Source organism: Dromiciops gliroides, chromosome 5 (genome assembly GCF_019393635.1).
Source record: "Dromiciops gliroides isolate mDroGli1 chromosome 5, mDroGli1.pri, whole genome shotgun sequence".
NCBI classification, from domain to species: domain Eukaryota; kingdom Metazoa; phylum Chordata; class Mammalia; order Microbiotheria; family Microbiotheriidae; genus Dromiciops; species Dromiciops gliroides.
This window is the reverse complement of record NC_057865.1, coordinates 292,831,487-292,853,119: the sequence shown is the minus strand read 5'-3', so window position 1 is coordinate 292,853,119 and position 21,633 is coordinate 292,831,487. Positions and strand designations below refer to the sequence as shown.

At 51.1% G+C, this 21,633-nt stretch overlaps 1 protein-coding gene across 1 annotated transcript; it reads left to right on the top strand.

Moving 5' to 3' along the window:
• The first annotated feature begins 8,285 nt into the window (after positions 1 to 8,285).
• PMM1 (phosphomannomutase 1) lies at positions 8,286 to 20,335 on the top strand. The gene is made up of 8 exons (XM_043967949.1): positions 8,286 to 8,559; positions 14,303 to 14,420; positions 14,996 to 15,072; positions 15,483 to 15,574; positions 16,148 to 16,247; positions 17,281 to 17,356; positions 17,793 to 17,908; positions 19,069 to 20,335. The coding sequence occupies exons 1-8, from the start codon at positions 8,476 to 8,478 to the stop codon at positions 19,189 to 19,191; spliced, it is 786 nt and encodes a 261-aa protein (XP_043823884.1). The 5' UTR covers positions 8,286 to 8,475; the 3' UTR covers positions 19,192 to 20,335.
• Positions 20,336 to 21,633: the final 1,298 nt, after the last annotated feature.

The following is a 21,633-nucleotide window of genomic DNA, read 5'->3' as shown; positions in this document are numbered from 1 at the left end:
GCCTTCTCAGCTCGGGCCTGCACCCTGAATACGGGGAGACGGATTCTTATACACGAAATATAATTAATCAAATGGAGCCAATCGATTAAAAGGAAACAGTACAGGGGGCAGCTAGGCGGCGCAGTGGATAGAGCACTGGCCCTGGAGTCAGGAGGACCTGAGTTCAAATCCAGCCTCAGACACTTAACACTTACTAGCTGTGTGACCCTGGGCAAGTCACTTAACCCCAATTGCCTCACTAAAAAAAAAAAGAAACAATACAATACGAGGTCATCTGATTTCCAATTGGAGGAAAGATTAGGAACTTTCCAAGGTGAGAGGGGGAGAGTGAACAGGTAGGTGCAATCCCCTGAATTCAGAAAAAGAGGTGCCCCCAAGTGTCTATACAACCAAAGAAACGTGGAAACGATAACTAATCAGCATGAGCTAGTTTTCAGTTGAGACACATGGGCTGCTTCAGATGTATAATTGAGATACATCAGTCTTTGGATGTGACCAGGTGTCTGATTATCCTTTTTTTTTGGCGGGGCAATGGGGGTTAAGTGACTTGCCCAGGGTCACACAGCTAGTAAGTGTCAAGTGTCTGAGGTCACAGTTGAACTCAGGTCCTCCTGAATCCAGGGCTGGTGCTCTACCCACTGCACCACCTAGCTGCCCCCGGTGTCTGATTATCCTAACTGAGGTTAAGGGTCTCTAAGCAGCAGAGAGAGGTGGTCCAGCCTCCCAGCCATGCAGGGCTAGGTTCAAACAATACAAGAAGGCTTTCTCCCAGTTCCCATAATGGAATCAAGTTTTCTCCCAAGACAGAATATGGACCAGACCCATAATGAATAAAAACAGAACTGGGCTAGCTCCAGGATTGAGTTCACTCAGTTCCCACTATTAACCACTCACTGTCCTAACCTCTTCGATTCCCTCAATTATACAGTTGAGGAAACTGAGACAAACATGGTTAAGTGACTTGTCCAGGGTCACACAGCTAGGAAGTTGCTGAGGCTGGATTTGAACTCAGGTCTTCCTGACCCCAGGCCCCGTCCTCTATTCACTGTGCCACAGGGCTGTCTCAATGGTTGTTGTGAGGACAGAGCCAAAAGCAGGTCTAGGCCAGGGCTTCTTAAATTTTTTCCACTTGAGACCCCTCTTCCCCTTGGGCATTTTTTCTTGGCCCTGGGTATATAGGTATATAAAATAGGCATACAGAATCTTGCACTGCAGCCAGATGTCTCATGCCCCCCCACATTCTAAGAAGCTCCGGTCTAGTGGGTTGGAACACTGCTGTTGCTGAAGCTTTCGGGATCAGGCCGTGGGCGATCCCCATCAAGGTCTGAAGGGAAACGGTGGCCAAGGTCAAAGCTGACTCCTCACAAGAACCCTGGGAGGTCGGTGCTGTTATTCTTTTACTGATGAGGAAGAGAGCCGGTTCCATCCAGAAGTGCCGCTGGGGCTGCCAGGAGGACAACCCTGTGACTGGCTAGGAACCCTTAGCTACCCCCAGAGTCTCTCCTGGGCTCCCAGGGCCCCGCCCCCAACTCTGAGGTTCCTCGGCTAGAACAATCCTTGTGTCATCTGCTCGACAGCTCGCCGTGAGGACTGGTCACTGAAGCCTCGCTGGCCCTCACTTTTCTGATCCGCTCAATGAAGGGGTTCAACGTGACGCTCTCCCACGTCTCCAACTCTACATCTACAATAGCGTTGGCCTGACCGCTCCAGGCCTCAGTTTCCACACATGTAAAAAGGGCATCAAAATCCTTGCCTGATCTCCCCTCCCTTTTGGGCCCCTGCCCAGTGACCAGTGCCGTGGAGCTCCAAGGCTGCTGAGACAGAGTCAGGAATCCCCTCAGTCTGCCGGTAACCGAGAAAGCATCAGCCTCTTCCACGTCTCCAACCTCTGCAGCCCAGGCCAACTGGGTTAAAGGCAAAGAGGATCCAGTGCTTCGCCCTAGGGCCATCTGACCTCCGCTTCACTAATCCCCTGAAATGGTTCCTTTCCAGAGTTACCAAAGACAGCCTGTCCTTCGCCCCGCCCCCAGCCCCATCAATCAATTAATCCACTAACCATTGCCCAAGTAGATTTTGACCCGGCCTTCCATTTCCTTGGTGTGCTGGTGAGAAAACACCCTTTCTGGAAACAGCCTCTAGTCCCGGAGAATTCCCTGGGAGGCTGGGAGGTCAAGGGACTTGCCCACAGTCACACGAACAGTTTGGTTTGGACCTAGTCTTCCTGCCTCCAAGACCAATTCTCTATCTCTTTGACCACACTGCCTCTTGTAAAAAAAACTATACAAGACAATTTCATGGGGGGAGGGACTGGGAATTGAGAAAATCAGGAATGATTTGTTCTGAGCTTTAAAGGAAATTAGGGACTGTAAGAGGAAAAGGGGAGAAGGAAATGTATTCCAGACATTAGGGGCTAGAGGGGGTATTGTGGGGGAACAGCATGTGCAAAAGCATGGAGATGGGAGATTACTGTTGCATTTAAGAAACTAAAAGGAGGCTCCTACAGCTTCATAAAGGTATGAGAAGGGGAATGATGTATAATCAGGGTGGAAAGGTAGGTTGGAGTCAGGTTGTGAAGGGCTCTTTTTGGGGGGGGGAGGGGCAGGGCAATGAGGGTTAAGTGACTTGCCCAGGGTCACACAGTTAATAAGTGTCAAGTGTCTAAGGCCGGATTTGAACTCAGGTCCTCCTGAATCCAGGGTCAGTGCCTTATCCACTGTGCCACCTAGCTGCCCCTGTGAAGGGCTTTAAAGACCAGACTGAAGTTTTCATCTGACCTTTAGGTAATGGTGAGCCACAAGCACCTGTTGAGCAGGGGAATGACTTGGCCAGCTGTGCTTTAGAAGGATCCCTTTGACAATGTCTCATCTCTATCAGTAGGTAGCCCCACCCCCCTGCTCAAATATTACCCAGAGGTCAGGCATGCTCTCACTAGTTTGGGGAAGGTAACCAAGTTCTCCCCAGAAAGAAAGACTTGAGACTGGGACAGATGGTGAAGTTAGCTGAGAACGGCAGCTATGTAGGGGCTTGGGGTCCAGGATCTAGCCTGGGTCCTTAGGCTAAATGTTGACAGCTTGGGACAAACACTAGATAAGTATCTGCTGTCCCCTCCCCTCCATGACCAGAAGAGACCCAGGGCCAAGGGCATATGATTCAGAGAAGGATCTGATAATGCCCCATAGGCAGTATGCCAAGGAAAGGGGGAGAGTATGTTGGTGAAACCTGCTTATCTCCTCTGCTTTCATGGACTCCCAGCTTGTAACACACAGAATAGAAAAGGAATGAGGCAAGAGGGAGCTTGTGGGTTTGGCGGGGGGTGAGGGTTGGGGAGTACCCTTTCAGCTACAGACTGGGTGGCTGACATCTAGACCTGGATTAAAAGTATAGTAAATAGGAATGAGGAGCACAGAGAATCATGGGAAGACTTACATGATCTGATGCAAAGTGACATAGGCAGAACCAAGAAAACAAGGATTGCAACAATGTAATTGGAAAGAACAACCAGCATAAAACAATGGAAGCAATGCTTACAATTACAAAGGACAAACTTAGTCCCAAGGAAAAGGTATAAAGAAACACAGGTCCAGGGGAACACTGCATATAACCAGGGTTTGAGGGGGGGGTTTTTGCTGTGATGATCAGTTTTAATGACTTTTTTATTCCTTTTTTTTCTTTTTTATAAAGTTATTTGTTGTAAAGGATGGCTTTCTGGGAAGGGGAGTGGAGAAACACTGGAGGAAATCTAAACAATGTAAAAACAAAAGATATCATTATGATCTATTTTTGAAATTGTGTTAAAACCAGGTAACCCTAAGTCAGTGCTAATTCTCCTTACCTGGTCTGTGTGCAGGGAGATTGCAAAGGAAGAGGATCTGAACTCCAGGGTTCCAAGGTAAATGGGCTGGGGTCTCAGAGTCACACAGTTAATAGAGGTAAGTGAGGATAGGAAGGGGGGAGTTTAGCAGGAGGAAGAGAGCAAGAATCCATAGGAGAGGAGGACCTGAGTTCAAAGCTGGCCTCAGACACTTAACAATTACTAGCTGTGTGACCCTGGGCAAGTCACTTAACCCCAATTGCCTCACCCCCCCCAAAAAAATGTGTAATGTAAAGAATCCATAGGAGAGCCTCTTAATAACTCTAAGTCTTAGCCTAGGAGACAGTTAAGCAAGCAAAGTAGTTGCTATCTTCCCTGGAAGACATCTAGTTTGAAAGGAAAGTCACCTTGCCCCCCACCCCAACCCTGCCTCAGGGGGTCGGGGAGTGAGTTCTCCAGGTGTGAGCAGAGACTAGTCCTCAGGGCTGACATCTCCCAGAAGCTGAAGTGCTCTGGACTTGGGATGAGGAGAAAAAGCCTAGCTCTGACATGGCTGAGCTGTGTAAGTGGAAGAAGTGCCTTAACCTCTCTGAGACTGTTTCTTGTCAGCTGTAAAGTGGGGGTGATAATATGTGCACTATCTCAAAGGGTGGTTGGGACTGGAAGGGAGAGGGACCCTGTAGATTAACCAACCAATCATTTTACAGATGAAGAAATTGACATCCAGAGAAACAACTTGAGAAAGGTCACCTGGTAGATGAGTAGTAGAGCCTAGGTAGTCTCCTAGTCTAGCTCCCTTTCCCGAGGCACTAATCTGGCCTCTCCTTCCCCACCCCCTTCTCCTGGACACCCAGGTTGGAACACTGCTGTGTGGGGGTGGGGCAGTGGGGGAGGTGAAGGCGGGCACCCGAAGTCCTTTGTGTGGTTGTCTTTTTCCAGGACAAGACATCCAGCCCTTAGGAAGGAATGATAAGCTTCCGGAACTGCTGTGCCCATGACAACAGGGACAAAGGGCAGCCAGAGGCTAAAATTAGGCAGGTTGGGGAAAGGGCAGGCCTGGAAAGGGGGCCCTTCAAGCTCCTTGCACACTCTGCTCCCCACTCAAGGACATTCCTGAGGATGGATGCCTTCCAACCCACCTGTCTGCCCCAGCCCTAGGGAGTCGAGTAGCTTGAGTCCTGCAGACTTTGAACTCAGGGGCCATGAGAAAACCACAGGGGAGAATTTAGAAATGGGTTGTGGTAAGATAATGGAATTTGGCAGACTGATTGGGACAGGCCACACCTGTCCTGAGTGACATAGGCTACTGATGTCAGCAGGACAAACCACTCTCCAATCGAGTTTGTTTTGTGTTTTTTTTTTAAACTTTTTTTGGTGGGGCAATTGGGGTTAAGTGACTTGCCCAGGGTCACACAGCTAGTAAGTGTTAAGTGTCTGAGGCTGGATTTGAACTCAGGTCCTCCTGACTCCAGGGCTGGTGTTCTATCCACTACACCACCTAGCTGCCCCTCCAATCGAGTTGGAAGCAACTCCTCTTTTGGGGGAGGGAGAGTAAATGCTCACTGAGGGGAGCACACTGCTGCAGGAGTGGGCAGAAAGAGTTTCTTTCTTGGCAGTTTTGTCCTCAGGGCCCTGGCTGCAAAGCTGTTTCCCATTGAAGCTAAGGGCTCCAGGTGGTGAGTTAACATACAAACCCGGCTCTTTTGAATGAGCTGAACTGGAAGCGAGTTTGGGGATTGTTTAGACTTGGGTTAGAGTTAGGGGGAATTATCCATTTTTCTTTTTCCCTATTCCCTTGTCTTTGATTTTATTAATTTCACCTTCCTGTTTATTTTATTCCCATTAATAAAACCTGATTCATTTGTGGAAAAGAGGCTGTTAGGCTCCTTTCTTATTGGCCTGGGAGAAATATCTAAAAAGGCAATGTGGAGGGGAGAGAGCTTTGGGCCTAGAGGTCCCTCATTATTTCTGGGACCCCAACATTATGGTGAGCCACTCAGTTAGCTCTCCCTATATTAAATTTGGCCTCCACAGGGTGTTTCTAAAGTGTAGGGAGAACCCCTGCCTTGAGGCAGGGGGATGGTGCCAATGATCTCATAAGGTTTCCCAAAAGTCTACCCTGTGTGATCTCCTCCACCTTTGAGATCCTGGGTGGTAGAGGAGGCGGGGGCTGGATTTGGTTTAAGAAAAACCCGGTTCAAATCCTGCCTTGGACCCTGGGCACACAGTCTCCTCATCCTTAAAAGGGGGATAATCAAGGCACCCGCCTCATGGGAGTGTGAGTATCCAGTGAGAAAGCTGTGAGCTCAGATGGGAGGAAGCACGCTGCAATGGAAGACAGGCTGGACTTGGATTTAGCCTCAGTTCCCTCCTCTGTAAAATGAAGGGATTGGTCCAGATCCATGATCCCAGGATCCATGTTCATAACCTTGGTGTTATCTGACCACTTCCTCTTCCTCTTCCCCATATCCAATCAGCTGCCAAATCCTGTCCTCATCCTGAAGCAGTTCTGGCATGAAATGCCCCATGGACTCTATTGTGTTTTCATTACTGCCCACTTGGGCCACAGCAAAGACACCAACTGGGTCAGAGCCGGAAGGAGCCACAGAGGAAACAGGCTCAGGACAGGCAAGGGCCTTGCCTTGGGGCACACAGACAGTAAACAGCAGAGTCCAAGTGACCTGGATTCCCAGGACAGCACAGCCTGAGGTTTTTCCACACTACAGAACCCTGCCCTTCAATGGTCAAAATGCCAGCTCCTTAGCTTGCCATTCCAAGCTCTCCACCTCACAAGTATGGCACATTAGTGCAGAAAGGCAGTGAAAAAACAGTCAGGTTTGGAGTTCAAATTCAGGCTCCCCCACTTACTCCCCGGGTGACTGGCCAAGTCACTTTCTGCACCCCAGCTCCCTCATCTATAAAATAAAAGTGAATGGGAAGGTCTCTAAGGCTCTGATCTCTTTCCAGCCCTAGCACATATTCTCTCCTTCTCACACTGCCTCTACTCCAGCTAAACTGGGTCCTCACAGTCCTCCATTCAGGTCCAGGCACTTCACAGGCTCTGCCCTCTCCCCACTTTTTGTTGGGATTGTACCCATCCTTCAAGGTCCTTCTCCCAGAACCTTCCCAGATACCCCTAGTGGGAGATGATCAGGCAAAGCACCTTGTCCCTTCCTCTCTTGTCATAGTTTCTTCTGTATTCAGGTTTTCAGATTCTCCCCACAGTGAGCTCTAGGAGGAAGGGAGGGAGGAAGGAAGGAAGGAAGGAAGGAAGGAAGGAAGGAAGGAAGGAAGGAAGGAAGGAAGGAAGGAAGGAAGGAAGGAAGGAAATGTTATGGGCCCAGGGTACCCCAGAAGTTTTCTGGGGAGATCAAGAAACCTTCTCATTGAAACCCCAGAAGTTTTGTGGGGTAAATCAAGCCACCTTCTCCTTGAAACTAAACCAAAGGACAGACACACCTAACCAGTCTCCCCCACCCCTTTGGGAAATAAGATTAGGTGTGGCTGCTGCTTTTGTTCCGTGAGGAACAGAGAGATGGCTTGAGAGATCCAGAGCTCACCCAACTTCCCCCAGCCACCACCAGCGGGAGATGGTCCTCCCCTAATAGGAGAACTTTCCACAGTCAGGCAATCACCTCATCGGACCTCTATAAAAGTGTCTGCTTGTCTCCTGCTGGAGGAGATAGGTAGCTCAGAGCCACGTCTCTGTGCCTTGCCTTCTTCCCATGAGAAGTCCAAGGATTTCTTGCTTGGTTTCCTTTCCCTAGCACCCTAAATAAACTATTATTTTATTCTTTTTTTTTTTTTTGCAGGGCAGTGGGGGTTAAGTGACTTGCCCAGGGTCACACAGCTAGTAAATATCAAGTGTCTGAGGCCGGATTTGAACTCAGGTACTCCTGAATCCAGGGCCAGTGCTTTATCCATGGCACCACCTAGCTGCCTCCGACAGCATCCCTTATTATTTTATTCTAATTGGATTTGTGTGCAAGAGGGTATAATTCTTTTTTTTTTTTGGTGGCCAATGAAGGTTAAGTGACTTGCCCAGGGTCATACAACTAGTTAAGTGTCAAGTGTCTGATGTCGGATTTGAACTCAGGTGTTCCTGAATCCAGGGCTGGTGCCACTGCGCCACCTATCTGCCCCCGACAGCTCCAATTTTAAGCTCTCTCCCGGTTCTGACAACCCCAGTTCTAAGCTCCTTTCCAGCTCTGACAGCCCCTGTTCTGTTCTAAGCTCCTTCCCGGCTCTGACAGCCCATTCTAAGCTCTTTCTCAGCTCTGACAGCCCCCGTTCTAAGCTCCCTCCCGGCTCTGACAGCCCCCGTTCTAAGTTCCCTCTCGGCTCTGACGTTCTGGCATTGAAGAGGTGCGTTGGAGGGGGCTGTTATAATCAATCAGCAGCTGCAGGCCTGGTGGATGGGGCGGGGCGGGGCGGGGCCAGACCTGACAGCGCGGGGCCAGGTCCCTCCCCTCCCGGCTGTCACCCTGGGCGGGGAAAGGGAACGTGTTGGCAGCCCCGTGAGCAGCAGAGGTCCAGGGCTGGGCTCCACCTCCTCTCTCTGTCTCCCCCTCCCGCTTTTCTCTCTCTTTCCTCTTCCAGCTCAGGCTAAGCCTAGGTCACTCCCGCCAACCCAGCAGCCTCCGCCACTCGCCCGGGCCTAGGTCATGGCCAACGGGGAGGCGTCCCGGAGGAAGGAGCGCGTCCTCTGCCTGTTCGACGTGGACGGGACCCTCACCCCGGCTCGCCAGGTATGGCCACCCCGCAGACGCCCGTTCCTCCGGCCCAAGGCCTCTGCCTGCGGCTCTTGGACTTGCATTCGGAGAATGAATGGATGGACGCCAGGGCGGGAGGCGACGCAGGGTCAGCGCAGGGAGGGGCTCGGGTGAGGAATGGGGGGCTGGGACCCGCGGCTGGGCTAGGGTAGAGGAGTGTGTGCGCGCTTCTGGGAGGGGAGGCGGAGAGAACTTGGCTTAGAAGACTGATGCCAAGGAAATAAGGTGAGCGCAGGCACCTCCCTGGGGCTCGGGCCCCAACCCCTCCTTCCACCTGCACCCCAAAGCCCAGGCTGACTCTCCCCTGAACAGCCCTCACACTCCTTCCCACTTGTCATGCCGCCCTCACCCTAACTGCCCACTCCCCCATTTTTCCTCCCGTTTGATATTCCTCCCACCCAAGCCTTCCCAGGAATGACAGCTTCACATCACCTCCTGGGGACACCCTAATTCCATCCCTTACTTCCCTAGGACTGCTACCCCCATGGCTTTCACCCCAGGCCGAGCCGTCCCCCCATCCCTACCCCCTCCGCCCCGCCCCCAACCCATCCGGGCCACCCTAGTCCCTTCTTAGAGGCCTGGTACCTCAACTAGTACCTCCCTCCACCCTAAACTTCTCCCCCCACCCCATGACTCCCACCCCAAAGGTACTCTGATCACACCCCCAACCCTAATAAACTCATCCCTCTTTGTGACTTGGACCGGACTGACAGTTTGGTGAACCCAATATTCCCCAAATCAGGTTTTTAATTTTTTTCCCTAACACAATATTCTTTTCAAAAGTTGTTCATTTTGATTTCTAAATTGTAGTCCTGTTTTTAAATGCACAGAGTATGTAGAATTGCAAAGGAAACTAATTCCATTAAAATATAATGATCAAGATTTTTTTTTAAACAAGTTTATAGTCTTGGGTAAGAGTAAATCCAGGGGGGCAGCTAGATGGCACAGTGGTTAAAGCTTTGACCCTGGATTCAGGAGTACCTTAGTTCAAATCCAGCCTCAGACACTTGACACTTACTAGCTGTGTGACCCTGGGCAAGTCACTTAACCCCCATTACTCTGCAAAAAAAAAAAAAAAAGAGTAAATCCAGCTCTAATCCCTTCTGTGGCTCTCCTAACCCTCACCGGCAGCCCCCCCCCATTTCTAGTTTTCCCATCCCCGCTTTGGTCCAGTTAGATACCCTAATCCAGTTTCTGCAGCCACCATGACTCCCCTACCTATGCCCTGCCTCCCCATCTTGTACATCCTGATTCTCACTCAGTGGGATAAACAACAGATCTCATTTCTAGCCAACTTTGTATTGACATTGCTTTATTTGCCTCTGTTCACCACTACCTAAGTGCCTGTCCCCTTCCCTTCCCCAGCACCCCCCTCCATTTCGAATATTGGACTGTCTTGGACTGACTGCTTGGCCTGAGCATGGTCGTCTGGACTGACATTAGTGTAGATGGTCCGACTCTCACCTCTGACACTCTGTCTGTCCAACCCTAGACAGTAACCTACCTTCCCTGGCATCTCTCACAGACTATAAATGGTAGAGAGGTTCCAGGCTGGGGGAACACTGATTTATTTACTGGGCTGTTTGGTACATACTTGTTGAACCCTGGGGCCTGGCACATAGTAGCCATTTCATAAATGCTTGTTGATTGCCTGGGCCAACAAGCTGGGTCCTGGGGGTGAAAAATCAGGAATGATGGAGCCCCTTCCCTGGGGTTGGGAAACTTGATTTTTAAGGGAGAATGTGCTATTCATTGGGGGTGGGAGTGGGGAGCTAGAGATTCTGGAGATGGCTCTTGGAAGGAGCCTGTGATCTGGGCTAGGAGCCAGAGAGAGGAGAGTATTTGGGATATGATAGATTTAAGAGCTGGAAGGTCCCATTCTAGAAGTGGGGGGAAGAACCGCTTATTAACATCCCTATATTTATTGGTTCCTAGATCTAGAACTGAGAGGGAATGGTTACATCAGGCAGGTAAGAGACATAAAAAAAAAAAAAATGAGAACTCGAGTGAGGAAGTATCCAGCCTCAGACCCTCAGTAGATGTAAGGGCCCTGGGCAAGTCTACCTCTCTGCCTCAGTTTCCCCATCTATAAAAAGAGACTAATAATAGCACCTACCTAGTTCATGGGGCTGTTGTGAGGATCAAATAAGATAATATTTATAATATGCTTTGCAAATCTTAAAGCACTCTATTGCTACTACTGTGGATATAATCATCACCACCACCTTCATCACGACCATTATTATTCATTTCTCCTGGTGATTCAGGCCCTGACCAAGGGGGGCCCAAGCCACAGAACGCCTAGCCCTGTGCTGAAGTTCCAGGGGACACATCCTCACCCCCTTCAGCCCCCTCCCTTCCCTGATAGATCCTGACCTTTGGACTGACCGTCTTCATCCTGGCTCCTCTCTCCCCCCTAGCTCACCCTCACTGTTACGCAAATATGTAGGAGAAAGCTGGTAGGGAGGAGACTGGAGCTACCTCAGGCTAGGGCAGGGAAGCCTAGCCTTAACCTTCCTCCCATGCCAGTTTCCTTATCTCTAAAATAGGAATAAGTAATAATAAACCTCACCCTACTTACCTGTTTGTAAAAATGTGATGTTTGTGAAAGCACAGTTGGGAAGTAGAATCTTCTGTGTCTACCCATTGCCAGTTGAACAAAGTCCAGATTTCTTAGTCTGGCATTCAAGGCCCTCTCCAGTTTGGTTACAATGTAGCTTTCCAGCTTGATCCCATATTATTCTCTTCCCTGTTCTCTCTCCACTCATCCCAAACTCAACCTGCCTTTCCCCACCTCTCCGTCTTTCTTTTTCTCTGATCCCTGAACATAAAAGAGCTCCCCGATTCCATCCATGCCGACATCCTAGTCTTCCTTTAAGACCTGGATGAATTACCCCCACCCCCTGGAAGTCCCCCTGCCTCCCCCTCGGCCGGATGCTAATAATAAATGACATCTAGGTAGCCCTTCCTGGTGTGCAGAGGGCTTTCCCTCTGCTTCATAGCGATGCTGTAAAGGGGCTGGGGGAGGTTGGGCAGTGATTGTCCTCATCTTACTTGTCCAAGAAAAATATAAAAACTGTGCTCTTTAGGCACAAGTCTGGCCGAAATCATTTTTATTAATATATCTTGAAACTAAATTCAAGCAGGTCCTGTTTAAGAGGAAAGTGTCCAAATCGACAGTTCTCCTTCTACCCTCAGACATGTCCTTAATGCAGATTTTTTTTTTTGGTACGTGTGTCCGTATCCACATTCGTACATAGAGAGAGTCGGAAGGAACTGGGAGACAGGGAAGGGGAGATGGGCTACCCCCTAGAGACCAAATGTTGACAATGTCCCTGAAGTTCCGGAAGGACCATGTTGAAATTCACAAATTATGCTTCTGTTTAAATTCTAATAATTTGTTTAAGAACCCAAGACATTTTTGAAGGAACATTTATGGGAAACTTGACCGGGGAAAACTTCACAAGATGGCACTGTTAACATTTCCTGCTTCGTTTAAGATGGCAGTTTGTTGCCTTTTTTTTTTTTTTGCTGTGAACCCCTTCTCAGAATTTTTTAAAATGATAATTGAAAGAAGTGCTGATACAATTCTATTAGAGGTTAATGAAAATAAACATCATTCCCACCCCATTATAGTTCATAGACTCTCTGAAGTTCAGTGGATCCCAAATTAAGAGTCCTCTTAATTCTAGCCCCAAGATTATTTCTAATTTGTCCTGTCTATGTCTTGTTTGTAAACAGTGACCAGAAGTGACCAAAGGGACTTCTTCCCTCTGATCCATACATACCCCTATGCCTCTGAAGGACGTGGAAGTGAGTTGTGCTCTTAGGTGGGCCCTGACCCTAATCACTTCTGTAAGATCCATTAAAGACCTTTGCCCTAAACTTACTTTCATCACCCTCTTATAGATCCCAAGAGAGGACGGTTTGGAGAGGGGGGAAGCAGGGCATTGCTTCTGAATGAGTAAATCTGAGAATTCTGACACTGAGGTCCAAAGGCTTCAGGTTAGGTTCCTGAGGAAAGCATTTTCTTAAATGGGATAAGGAATCTCTGAGAAGTTGTAACTTGTCCTCTGATGATTGGTAAGTGTCAGGGATGGGATTTGAACCCAGGTATCCCTGTCCCCAAACCCAACCCTCCATTTGGCCTCTCCCATACATTCCACAACCCTAAATCTTGGGACGAACAAACCCTACTAGTTTCCTATTGATTTCTAAAGTTATTATCACTGCCCTGCTTCCCAGAGGGCTAGGAGCCTGGCCTATCCAGCTTTGAGACCCTGGTGGCCAACACAGAATAGAGAGTTGATATTCCTTGAATTGAATTCCTGGCAGATAGGACCCTCGAACCCTCTCCCCTTTCCTTGGCCAGGCAGCTTTCGCACCATACAGTTAGTAGGACCAACTCTCTGGTCCCGAGTTGTTCAGTCATGTCTAATTCTCTGTGACCCCATTTGGGGTTTTCTTGGTAAAGATACAAGGACGGTTTCCTCCTCCAGCTCATTTTACAGATAAGGAAACTGAAGCAACAGGGTTAAATGGCTTGCCCAGGGTCACGCAGCTAGTAGGTGTCTGAGACCAGATTATCAGAGTTTAACCCAACTCTTCCTGCCTCCAGGCTCAGCATTCTATCCACTGGTCCCATAGGGAGCCTTAATTTAGCTCAATCCCTAGCGCTCCCTTAGCTAATCTAACCCAACCCTTTCATTTTATAGATGAGGAAACTGAAGCCCAGAGAGGTGAAAATGAGTTGCCTATTAATGATTAGGCATTCCGCCGACCAGTGTGCCAGGTCCACACATCTCCACCCTTTTCCCCCACAAGAATATTGAGATACTTTGTCGAATACTTTGCAAAAAAAAAAATCTAGGAAAATCTCTATCTGTAGTGTTCTCCTGCTCCTGGTCTGGCAACCTGCTGGAAGAAGGAAGGATATTGCTGATGCTCACCTCACAGCTCGCCTAGCTTGCCACAGCCTTTCCAACATGTTTCTATTTTCACCTTTTCTCGCCTGTCTCTGATGCCACCTCAGTCTCTCCAGGAACTGGAGTCAAGTTCATAGGCTTGTAGTTTACAGACTCCATCGGTTTTGTTTTTTGAAAACAAGGGTGCTCTCTGTCCCCTCCACACGGGGCCCCTCCCCCGTGCTGCTGAAAGAGGCTCTCTCTAACTCTTCTGCCTTTGAGGCACAGTACACCTGTCATCTCCTCTGGGAATCCTGCCTGGGGGCCTCATTTGAAAGGGACCTCCCTCGTCCACATCCCCCTGTGGTCCTGCCTCAGATCTCACCTTGGCCCCGTCATTTGTGGACCTCATGTCCCTCCTATTAGCTGGTTCATAGCACTAGAGATGGAAGGGAGCTCAGGCAGTTGCCTACGAGCAACAGAGGGGGAAACTGAGTCCCAAAGAGGAGAGAGTGCCTTGCCCAATAGTATCATATAGGTATCAGTGTCAAAGGCAGGATTTGAACCCAGATCTTGTGTCTCTCAATACAGCATCCTTTCCACTGGGCCACACTGCCTCTGTTATTTAGGCAGGGGCTGGCTCATTTTTCATCTTTGTATCCATGGCAGTGCCTGCAATTAAGGAAAGCTTGACGTGAATTGCCTTGCTTTGCAATGAGGGAGAAGAGGACCCCATGGGCCTCAAGGACCCCAGTCTGGTCCAAAGGTCTCAGAAGAACGTGTGTGTTGAGTGGGGGCTCTCTCATCCTCCCCAGAAAATCGACCCCGAAGTGGCGGCCTTCCTCCAGGAGCTTCGGGGACGGGTGAAGATCGGCGTGGTGGGAGGCTCCGACTACTCCAAGATTGCCGAGCAGCTGGGGGAGGGGGATGAAGGTGAGAAGTTTCACTTCCCAGGCCCTGCGTTGGGTGGGGAGATACGGGGACATTTTCTTCTCCCCTCGCTTGAGGAAGTGAGGAGGCCGGCAGGGCAGGGGGGGTGAGGGAGGGTGAGGGAATGAGGGGAACGCCTCCGGGCCTCCCCTTTTCAAAAAACAGTGAGAGGGAGAGGCAGGAACAGAGCTGGGAGGCAAGGGGGCAGGGGGGCCTCCCTCCCAAAGCCAACTCCAGCTGTTCCGAGCTAGTCAGAGAAGGAAGTGGGGGTGTTTAAACTAGAGAGAGAAATGACTTGTGGGGGTGGGGGACACGATGGTTCTGAAGGATCTGAAGACTTGTCGCGTGCACGACCAAGACCAATCCCAGCCCTGCAGATGATGATGTGGGGCTCACCTCCTAATGAATGGGAGGAAAGTGAGGCTCAGAAATGCTGGTTCCATTGGATGGAGGGGGGTGCTCACGTCAGAATGGGGGGGATACTTGGGGTCACTTCTGCTGTGTTTCATTCCTTCCTGGTCTCCATCTGCCTCGGACCCTGGCTGGACTCCCTGCTCCACCTCCTTCCTCACCCCAAGTCATAGAAAAGTTTGACTACGTCTTTGCAGAGAACGGGACAGTTCAATACAAAAATGGGCGACTGCTCTCCAAGCAGGTTGTCCTCCCCGAGCCCCTTCCCCACTCCAGGGTCTCTCCTCACTTCCCTCTCTTCCATTGGTCCTCAGTTTACTTCCTGTTTGGCCCCAGCCCTTCCCTCCTCAATCTCTGTCCCTCACCCACATGGGGGGGGGTCTCACTTGATGCCCTGACACTCCCCGACCTAGGGGCAGCCTGAGGCAGAAATGGCCCCATGCTACAGATAGGTCAGCTGAGGCCCCAGTGGGCTTCTCTCCAGAGGGTCTGCCCCCAGCTGGGGGAGGGGACCAGAACCCTGGGGACTTTGCAGGGCTGGGAGCTAGAGCCATCTGTCCCTCATAGACCCAGCCCTGGGCGGGGGGGGGGGGGAGAGGAGCAACCCCCACTCTATTGCATTTTCTCACCCTCCCTCTCTTCCTTCCTGCTCAGACCATCCAGAACCACCTTGGGGAGGAGCTTCTGCAGGACCTCATCAACTTCTGCCTCAACTATATGGCCCTGTTGAAGCTGCCCAAGAAGCGGTGAGGCCAGGATGCCCCCAACCCCATTGTCCTGAGGGAGACCTCCGAGAAGGGAGTTTGGGACCGGGAACCTCGGGGCTTGGGAGGGGCCTAAGAACAGGGGAGGTCAGCGGTGGGAGAGCCTGAGAACAGGGGATGGCAGAGCTGGAGCTTAGAATAGAAAAAGTCAGAACTAGGAGGGAGCTTGGAACATGGAATATCAGGGCTGTGTGTGTGTTGGGGGGTTAAGACCAAGAATATAATAACAACAGAATGTATCTGGCATATTAAAGTATGCACAGCACTTGACAAATAGTTCATCCTCACAACGAGGGGGTGGGGGGGCGGCAGGGGGAAGTGCTATTATTATCATCTTTGTTTTATAGAGGAGACAAACAGGGGAAGTGACTTGCCCAGGGTCACACAGCTCCGAGTGCCAGAAGCGGGGCTTTAACTCAGGTCTTCCTGGCTCCAGGTTCAGAACTCTACCCCCTGGGGTGAGTTGCTTGGCCAGCTGCCCTGGGGAGACCTCGTTCAGAGCTTCTTGTGGGCTCTCTCCCCACCCCCAACTTCATATTTTTCCTCTGTCCACAGCGGAACCTTCATCGAATTCCGCAATGGGATGCTGAACGTCTCCCCCATCGGCCGGAGCTGTACCCTTGAGGAGAGGATTGAATTCTCGGAGCTGGACAAGGTAATGGGAGGGGATGTCGCCCTGGGCTGGGGAGGTGGGAGGGGGAGGGGCTCTCTTCGGTGCCTGCGCCTCTCTCGGAGACTAGAAAATGATTCTAGTTCATGGGACCTTGGGGATCATACATAGTCCCATCCCCTCATAAGGAGGCTCAGAGAGGTCAGTCACCTTTCCCAACATGGGAGGTTCTCCACATTCTGTTCTGACTCTCCTCATTGTCATCATTTTGTAGCCTAGTCAAGTGAGGTCTGGGGAGGGGAAGCGACTAGTTCCAGGTCACAGAGGATCCTACAGTAAATAAAGGGACCAGGATTTGAACCCTGGTCCCTGGTGTCCAAATCCAGGGCTGTTTCTGATATGCCAGAAGGAGTTACTTTCCATAGTATTTTTAGGGTTCATGCTCATAAACAGCACTGAGGCAGTAGGGCAAGAATGGGAGATTCTTTCAAGCAGGGGTGGCTTTGATCTGGGAGGTGATGATGACTATAATCATAATAAATAACAACAGCAATAATGATAGGCAGGAGGGGCAGCTAGGTGGCGCAGTGGATAGAGCACCGGCCCTGGAGTCAGGAGGACCTGAGTTCATATCCGGCCTCAGACCCTTGACACTTACTAGCTGTGTGACCCTGGACAAGTCACTTAACCCCAACTGCCTCACCAAAAAATAATAATAATAATAATAATAATAGGCAGCATTTCCATAGACCTTCCAGGTTTGCAGAGCGCTTTGTCCTCATAACTCAGGGTGGGGAGAAGCTTTTGTGACTCCCATTTTATGGAAGAGGAAACAGAGGTTCAGAGATGGCCAATGACTTCCCCAAGGTTGTCTGGCTTGGTGTCCGAGGCAGGCTCTGAGCATTGTCAAAACTATGACCCTCTGAAAGTGGGGGTGATAATATCCTCATCTACCTCATATGATTGTTGAGAGACTCAATGTGAGGAATAAATGTGAGTAAATACTAATGAGATGATACAAATAAAACCCTACACACTCTTTAACGTTCCCTGGAAATGTCTGTGATCCCTCTTACAGAAAGAAAAGATCCGGGAGAAATTCGTGGAGGCCTTGAAGGCAGAGTTTGCGGGCAAAGGGCTAAGGTTCTCCCGAGGTGCGTGGGATGGAAACTGACTGGGTGGATCTCTCCCTCCCACTTAACCCTTAAGGACACCCTCACTGTCACCTGGGTGCGTTTACTCTCAGCTCCCCAGTCAGAACTCAAAGGAGCCTAGTGACCACCTGGCCCCACCCCCTTGTTTAATGTGGGGAAAACAGGCTGAGAGAGAGTGAAGTCCTTCCTCAAGGTCACACAGCTGGCTTGGGGCAGGGTTGTGTTCTCCCCATCCACTCACTCCCTCACTCCCTCACTCCACTAGCATTCCTCCAGCCTTTGCTGTGTGCTGGCTACCGAGCTAATAAGCCCCGGGCAGACTAAGAAAAGTGAGTTTGGGAGTCTCCCTGCCCCGTGGGAGCTTGCGTCTGAATGACTCTGGCTCTCAGCCCGGGACCTCCAGGGCTCTCATCCCCTTTCTCCTTTGGCCGCCCAGGAGGCATGATCAGCTTCGATGTCTTCCCTGAGGGCTGGGACAAGCGGTACTGCCTTGACCGCCTGGATCAGGAGAGCTTCGACACCATTCACTTCTTTGGGAATGAGACCAGCCCCGTGAGTTCCGGGCTTGTGACCTTCCCCCCCTCGGCTCTTTTGGGAAGGGAGGTGGAGGCTGCTGGGGTGCCCCCTGCTGTGGCACGGAGCCGAGCCAGCTCCCTCGGAGGGCCGCCCGACTGCTGTGCTGGGTGAAGCCCTGAGCATCACCAGTTAGGCACGATGGGGGGAGGTTGGAAGAGGGGTCATCTGTTCTGTCCCAGAGATGAGGTAACCAAAGCCCAGAAGGGCGACTCGTCCTACCTATGTGGGACCCCGAGATGAGGATGGTGCCCTGAGTTTTTGGTGCGGAAACAACAGACCTGAGATTTAAGCCTAGGCCCGGTCCACGACGTCTCCCCAAAGCGGTCACCTAGCCCGGGTGTCTCTGGTGATGGTGGGCTCTTAGGGCAACCCCTTCTATCTCTAGACAGCCAAAATCTGCCCCTCTGAGACTCAGGGGCATAGCACTGTGAGCTTGGGAGACAGAAGGGAGGACCCACCATCTTGTCCAAAGCCCCCGGCTTACCAATGAACCAAGCCTGGGGAACTTGAGAGACGCTGCTGAGTCAATGCCCATTACCCCCGGTTCTCAGAGTAAAGTTCATCCCTCCTTCCCTGACAGATAGGAGGACAGTGCTCAGGTCCTCCCCATCCACCAGCCCTGAGCCTCCAAGTCTCAGCATCCCTGTTTCTTCCAGTGGGATCCTGCTAAGGTCCCTGCTCTGTGTCTCTCTTGAAATGGCTCTTCAGCCTTGGTATCCCTGAGTGGCTGTCTTGCTGCACCCCAAAGGAAGCTGCTCTGTGGGGATGGCCATTCAGTTTCATAAATATTAAATGCTGGGCAGCTAGATGGCGCAGTGGATAGAGCACCGGCCCTGGAGTCAGGGGGACCTGAGTTCAAATCCGGCCTCAGACACTTAACACTTACTAGCTGTGTGACCCTGGGCAAGTCACTTAACCCCAATTGCCTCACTAAAAAAAAAGAAAAAGAAAAAATTTAAATGCCTACTGTATACCAGGAACTATCATTGGGTGCTTAGAATCACAAAAATCGGGGGGGGGGGGAATCCTTCCCTCAAGGATCTACTGGAAAGGGTTGGGGAGAGGGCCATGGATACATTACGTAAGGTGATTTGGACCTCCTTGAGGGTGAACGTCCTTTCTGCTCTCTTCTGCAGGGAGGAAATGACTATGAGATTTACGATGACCCCCGCACAGTGGGGCACAGTGTGGTCTCCCCCCAGGACACAGTGCAGAGGTGCCGGGAGCTCTTCTTCCCAGAGAGTGCACACGAAGCATGAGGCTGGTGTCCCTGAGGGCTCAGGGACCAAGGTGTCTTCACCTGGGGGTAGTGGAAACACCTTCGAGACCCATGGAGAAAGAGCCCATCTGGCTGCAGTTGTGTGGGGGGGTGGATCTTTGCAGCAGCCCTTCTCCTCCCCCTTGCTCCCCATCTTTTAGCCCCTTCCCCTGCGTGCCTGCTGAAAAGAACTGAGTATCTTTGGTCTTGGGTTGGGAGGGGCCCAACCAAGCTTTGTCATGGCAGCAGTGACGAACGGATAGATGGACAACTGGACAGACAGAAAATGTGGGGGATGACCTGAGTCATCCCTCTGGGCATCTATAGTCCAGGTTACTGATCTCTGGACCCGAGTTCCCATGCACTGGACCCTGCAGTTACAAAGTCAACAGGCATCCAGGAGGGGGTGGGATTCTCCCTCTCTCTCTCTCCTCTCCCTCCCTTCTCTTCCTCTCAGGCTTCAGTTGAGGTGTGGGGAGGAAGTGCATCAGTAAGCATTTGTGAAGGGCTGGCTACAGGCCAGGTTCCTCCCTACCGCTCTGGTCCATCTTGGATTAGGGGCAAGGTGAAATCCACCCAGCTGCACACCACAGGTTCCCCAAAAGGTGGGTGCTAGCCTCATCCTTGCATGCCTAAGAGTTTAAACCCCACTTCCCCCAGAAGGCAAGCCCTAGAAAAAGAGGGATTTGGTGCCCTGGTCACCCTTTATCCCCCCCAAAGACAGTATCAGCCCCCTGGCATGCCATTTAACAAACACGTCTCAATTAAGACACAGCTATGGGCCTGTGGGTGGCTTTGTTGCCCCCTCCCTCCACACCCCCAGCCTTGTGGCTGCCTGTTAAAAGGTGGGAGGAGAGGTCCAGAACTCACCATCCTAGGCCTGCTTTGTCCCTCCACAAGATGACCTGTTCACTCTGGGTCTTACTCTGGCTGTGGGCCCTGATCTCTGACCTTTGTGCTAGGACGTGCTGTCCAGCCTCACCTAGAATCAATCATTTGTTTTTCTGTGTAAAAAACTTTTTTTTTGGTTGGAGAAGAGTGTATGTTTGTACATAAGAAACAGCTCTGCTTGGAGGTGAGGGGTGCAGCTCTAGACAGTGGAGAGCTCTATCGTGTCACAAATTCTATTAAACAACAGAAAGTCATTTCTGCCTGGGCTACTTTGTTTCCTTTTTAGTAGATGGGACCCCAGAAACCATCAACATCAGTCTGACTCCCTCTTTTTATGGATGAAGAAACTGAGGCTCGCTCAGGGACTACAAGGATGTGACCAAAGTGTAGGGAGAGTAGGTCAGTAACAGGGCTGCAGGGGGCAGTCATACAGAATGAGGACCCCTCTCCCAGGTTTGGGGAAGGGGGCACCAAAGGGAGGTGGCCCCAGGGTCCTACCTATGCATGGGACCCCGAGATGAGGATGGTGCCCTGAGTTTTCGGTATGGTGTCCTACCCTCTAGGAGCAAGACAAATGCAGACAGCTGCGAGATCCCATCCCTGGGAGTTTGCATTGTCCTGGGATGGGAAGGATGCATGCAGACTGAATATGGCTCCCTTCTTCCCAATCACTTCATCCCGCCCTGCTCCTCCATCAGCCTGAAGAAGCCAGGAGACAAAGGCCACTCCTAACCGTTTATTGCCAGTTACAAAGGCGGACACCAGGTCCGCTAGGTGGGAACCACACAGAAGTTTCCAAGACACACAATGTTTTCTAGGGGGGACAAGAGAGAAGGGGCGGTGGAGAGAAGGAAGGTGCTGTCTTCCCCACACTCCTAGGCTAGGAGGGCCCCCAAAGGGTTGGAGATGCCCCCTCTTTCCATTCCATATTTCCTGCCGGACCAACCTGAGCAGAGGAGCACCCATGGGCCCAGAGGGGAGGGCAAGAAAACTGAAGGCTCGCTACAACCTAAACCAGGGGTGTTCCACAAATGTGAGTGGCCTTGAGAACTCATGAGAAGGGGCGACTGGCCTGTGACCTCCACCCAGGGGCCAGCCCTAAAGCGATCCTACACACACCCTCCATTGGGCGCTTCTTTAGGTGAGCGAGGATGGGAATTCCTGGGGTCCCTCTCAAATGGGTCTTGGGGTAGGGGAGGGGTTACGCTTCTGGAGTTCTCAGACTCAGGGTAGGGGCAGCCCACATTGACCTCTGGTTCCCTGATTGGAGAAAACCAACAGCCCTGAGGGAAGATGGCTCAGCTAAGTAAGCAGATGCTGGACCGGGTGTCGTAGACCTGACTTCTTTAAGACAAATCATTTCCCTTGGTCCAGTGGAGACAATTCCGCCTTGCCTACCTCCCAAGAGGACCTTCTGAGGATCAAAATGGGCTTTGTAAACTGTGAGGTGCTATACCCTTCTCTGTCATTGCCCCTGCTTCCCACTGCCCTCCCCCCCCCCATAAAAAAAAGTTACCCTGTGTCACCATCTCAAGGGCTGGGAGCACTCGAC

Excerpts from the sequence above, each read along its gene's own strand:
- PMM1 (XM_043967949.1), top strand. The coding sequence starts at position 8,476 with ATGGCCAACGGGGAGGCGTCCCGGAGGAAGGAGCGCGTCCTCTGCCTG. Across the intron at positions 8,560-14,302 it reads CCCTCACCCCGGCTCGCCAG|AAAATCGACCCCGAAGTGGC; the intron begins GTATGGCCACCC and ends CATCCTCCCCAG. Across the intron at positions 16,248-17,280 it reads AATTCTCGGAGCTGGACAAG|AAAGAAAAGATCCGGGAGAA; the intron begins GTAATGGGAGGG and ends TCCCTCTTACAG.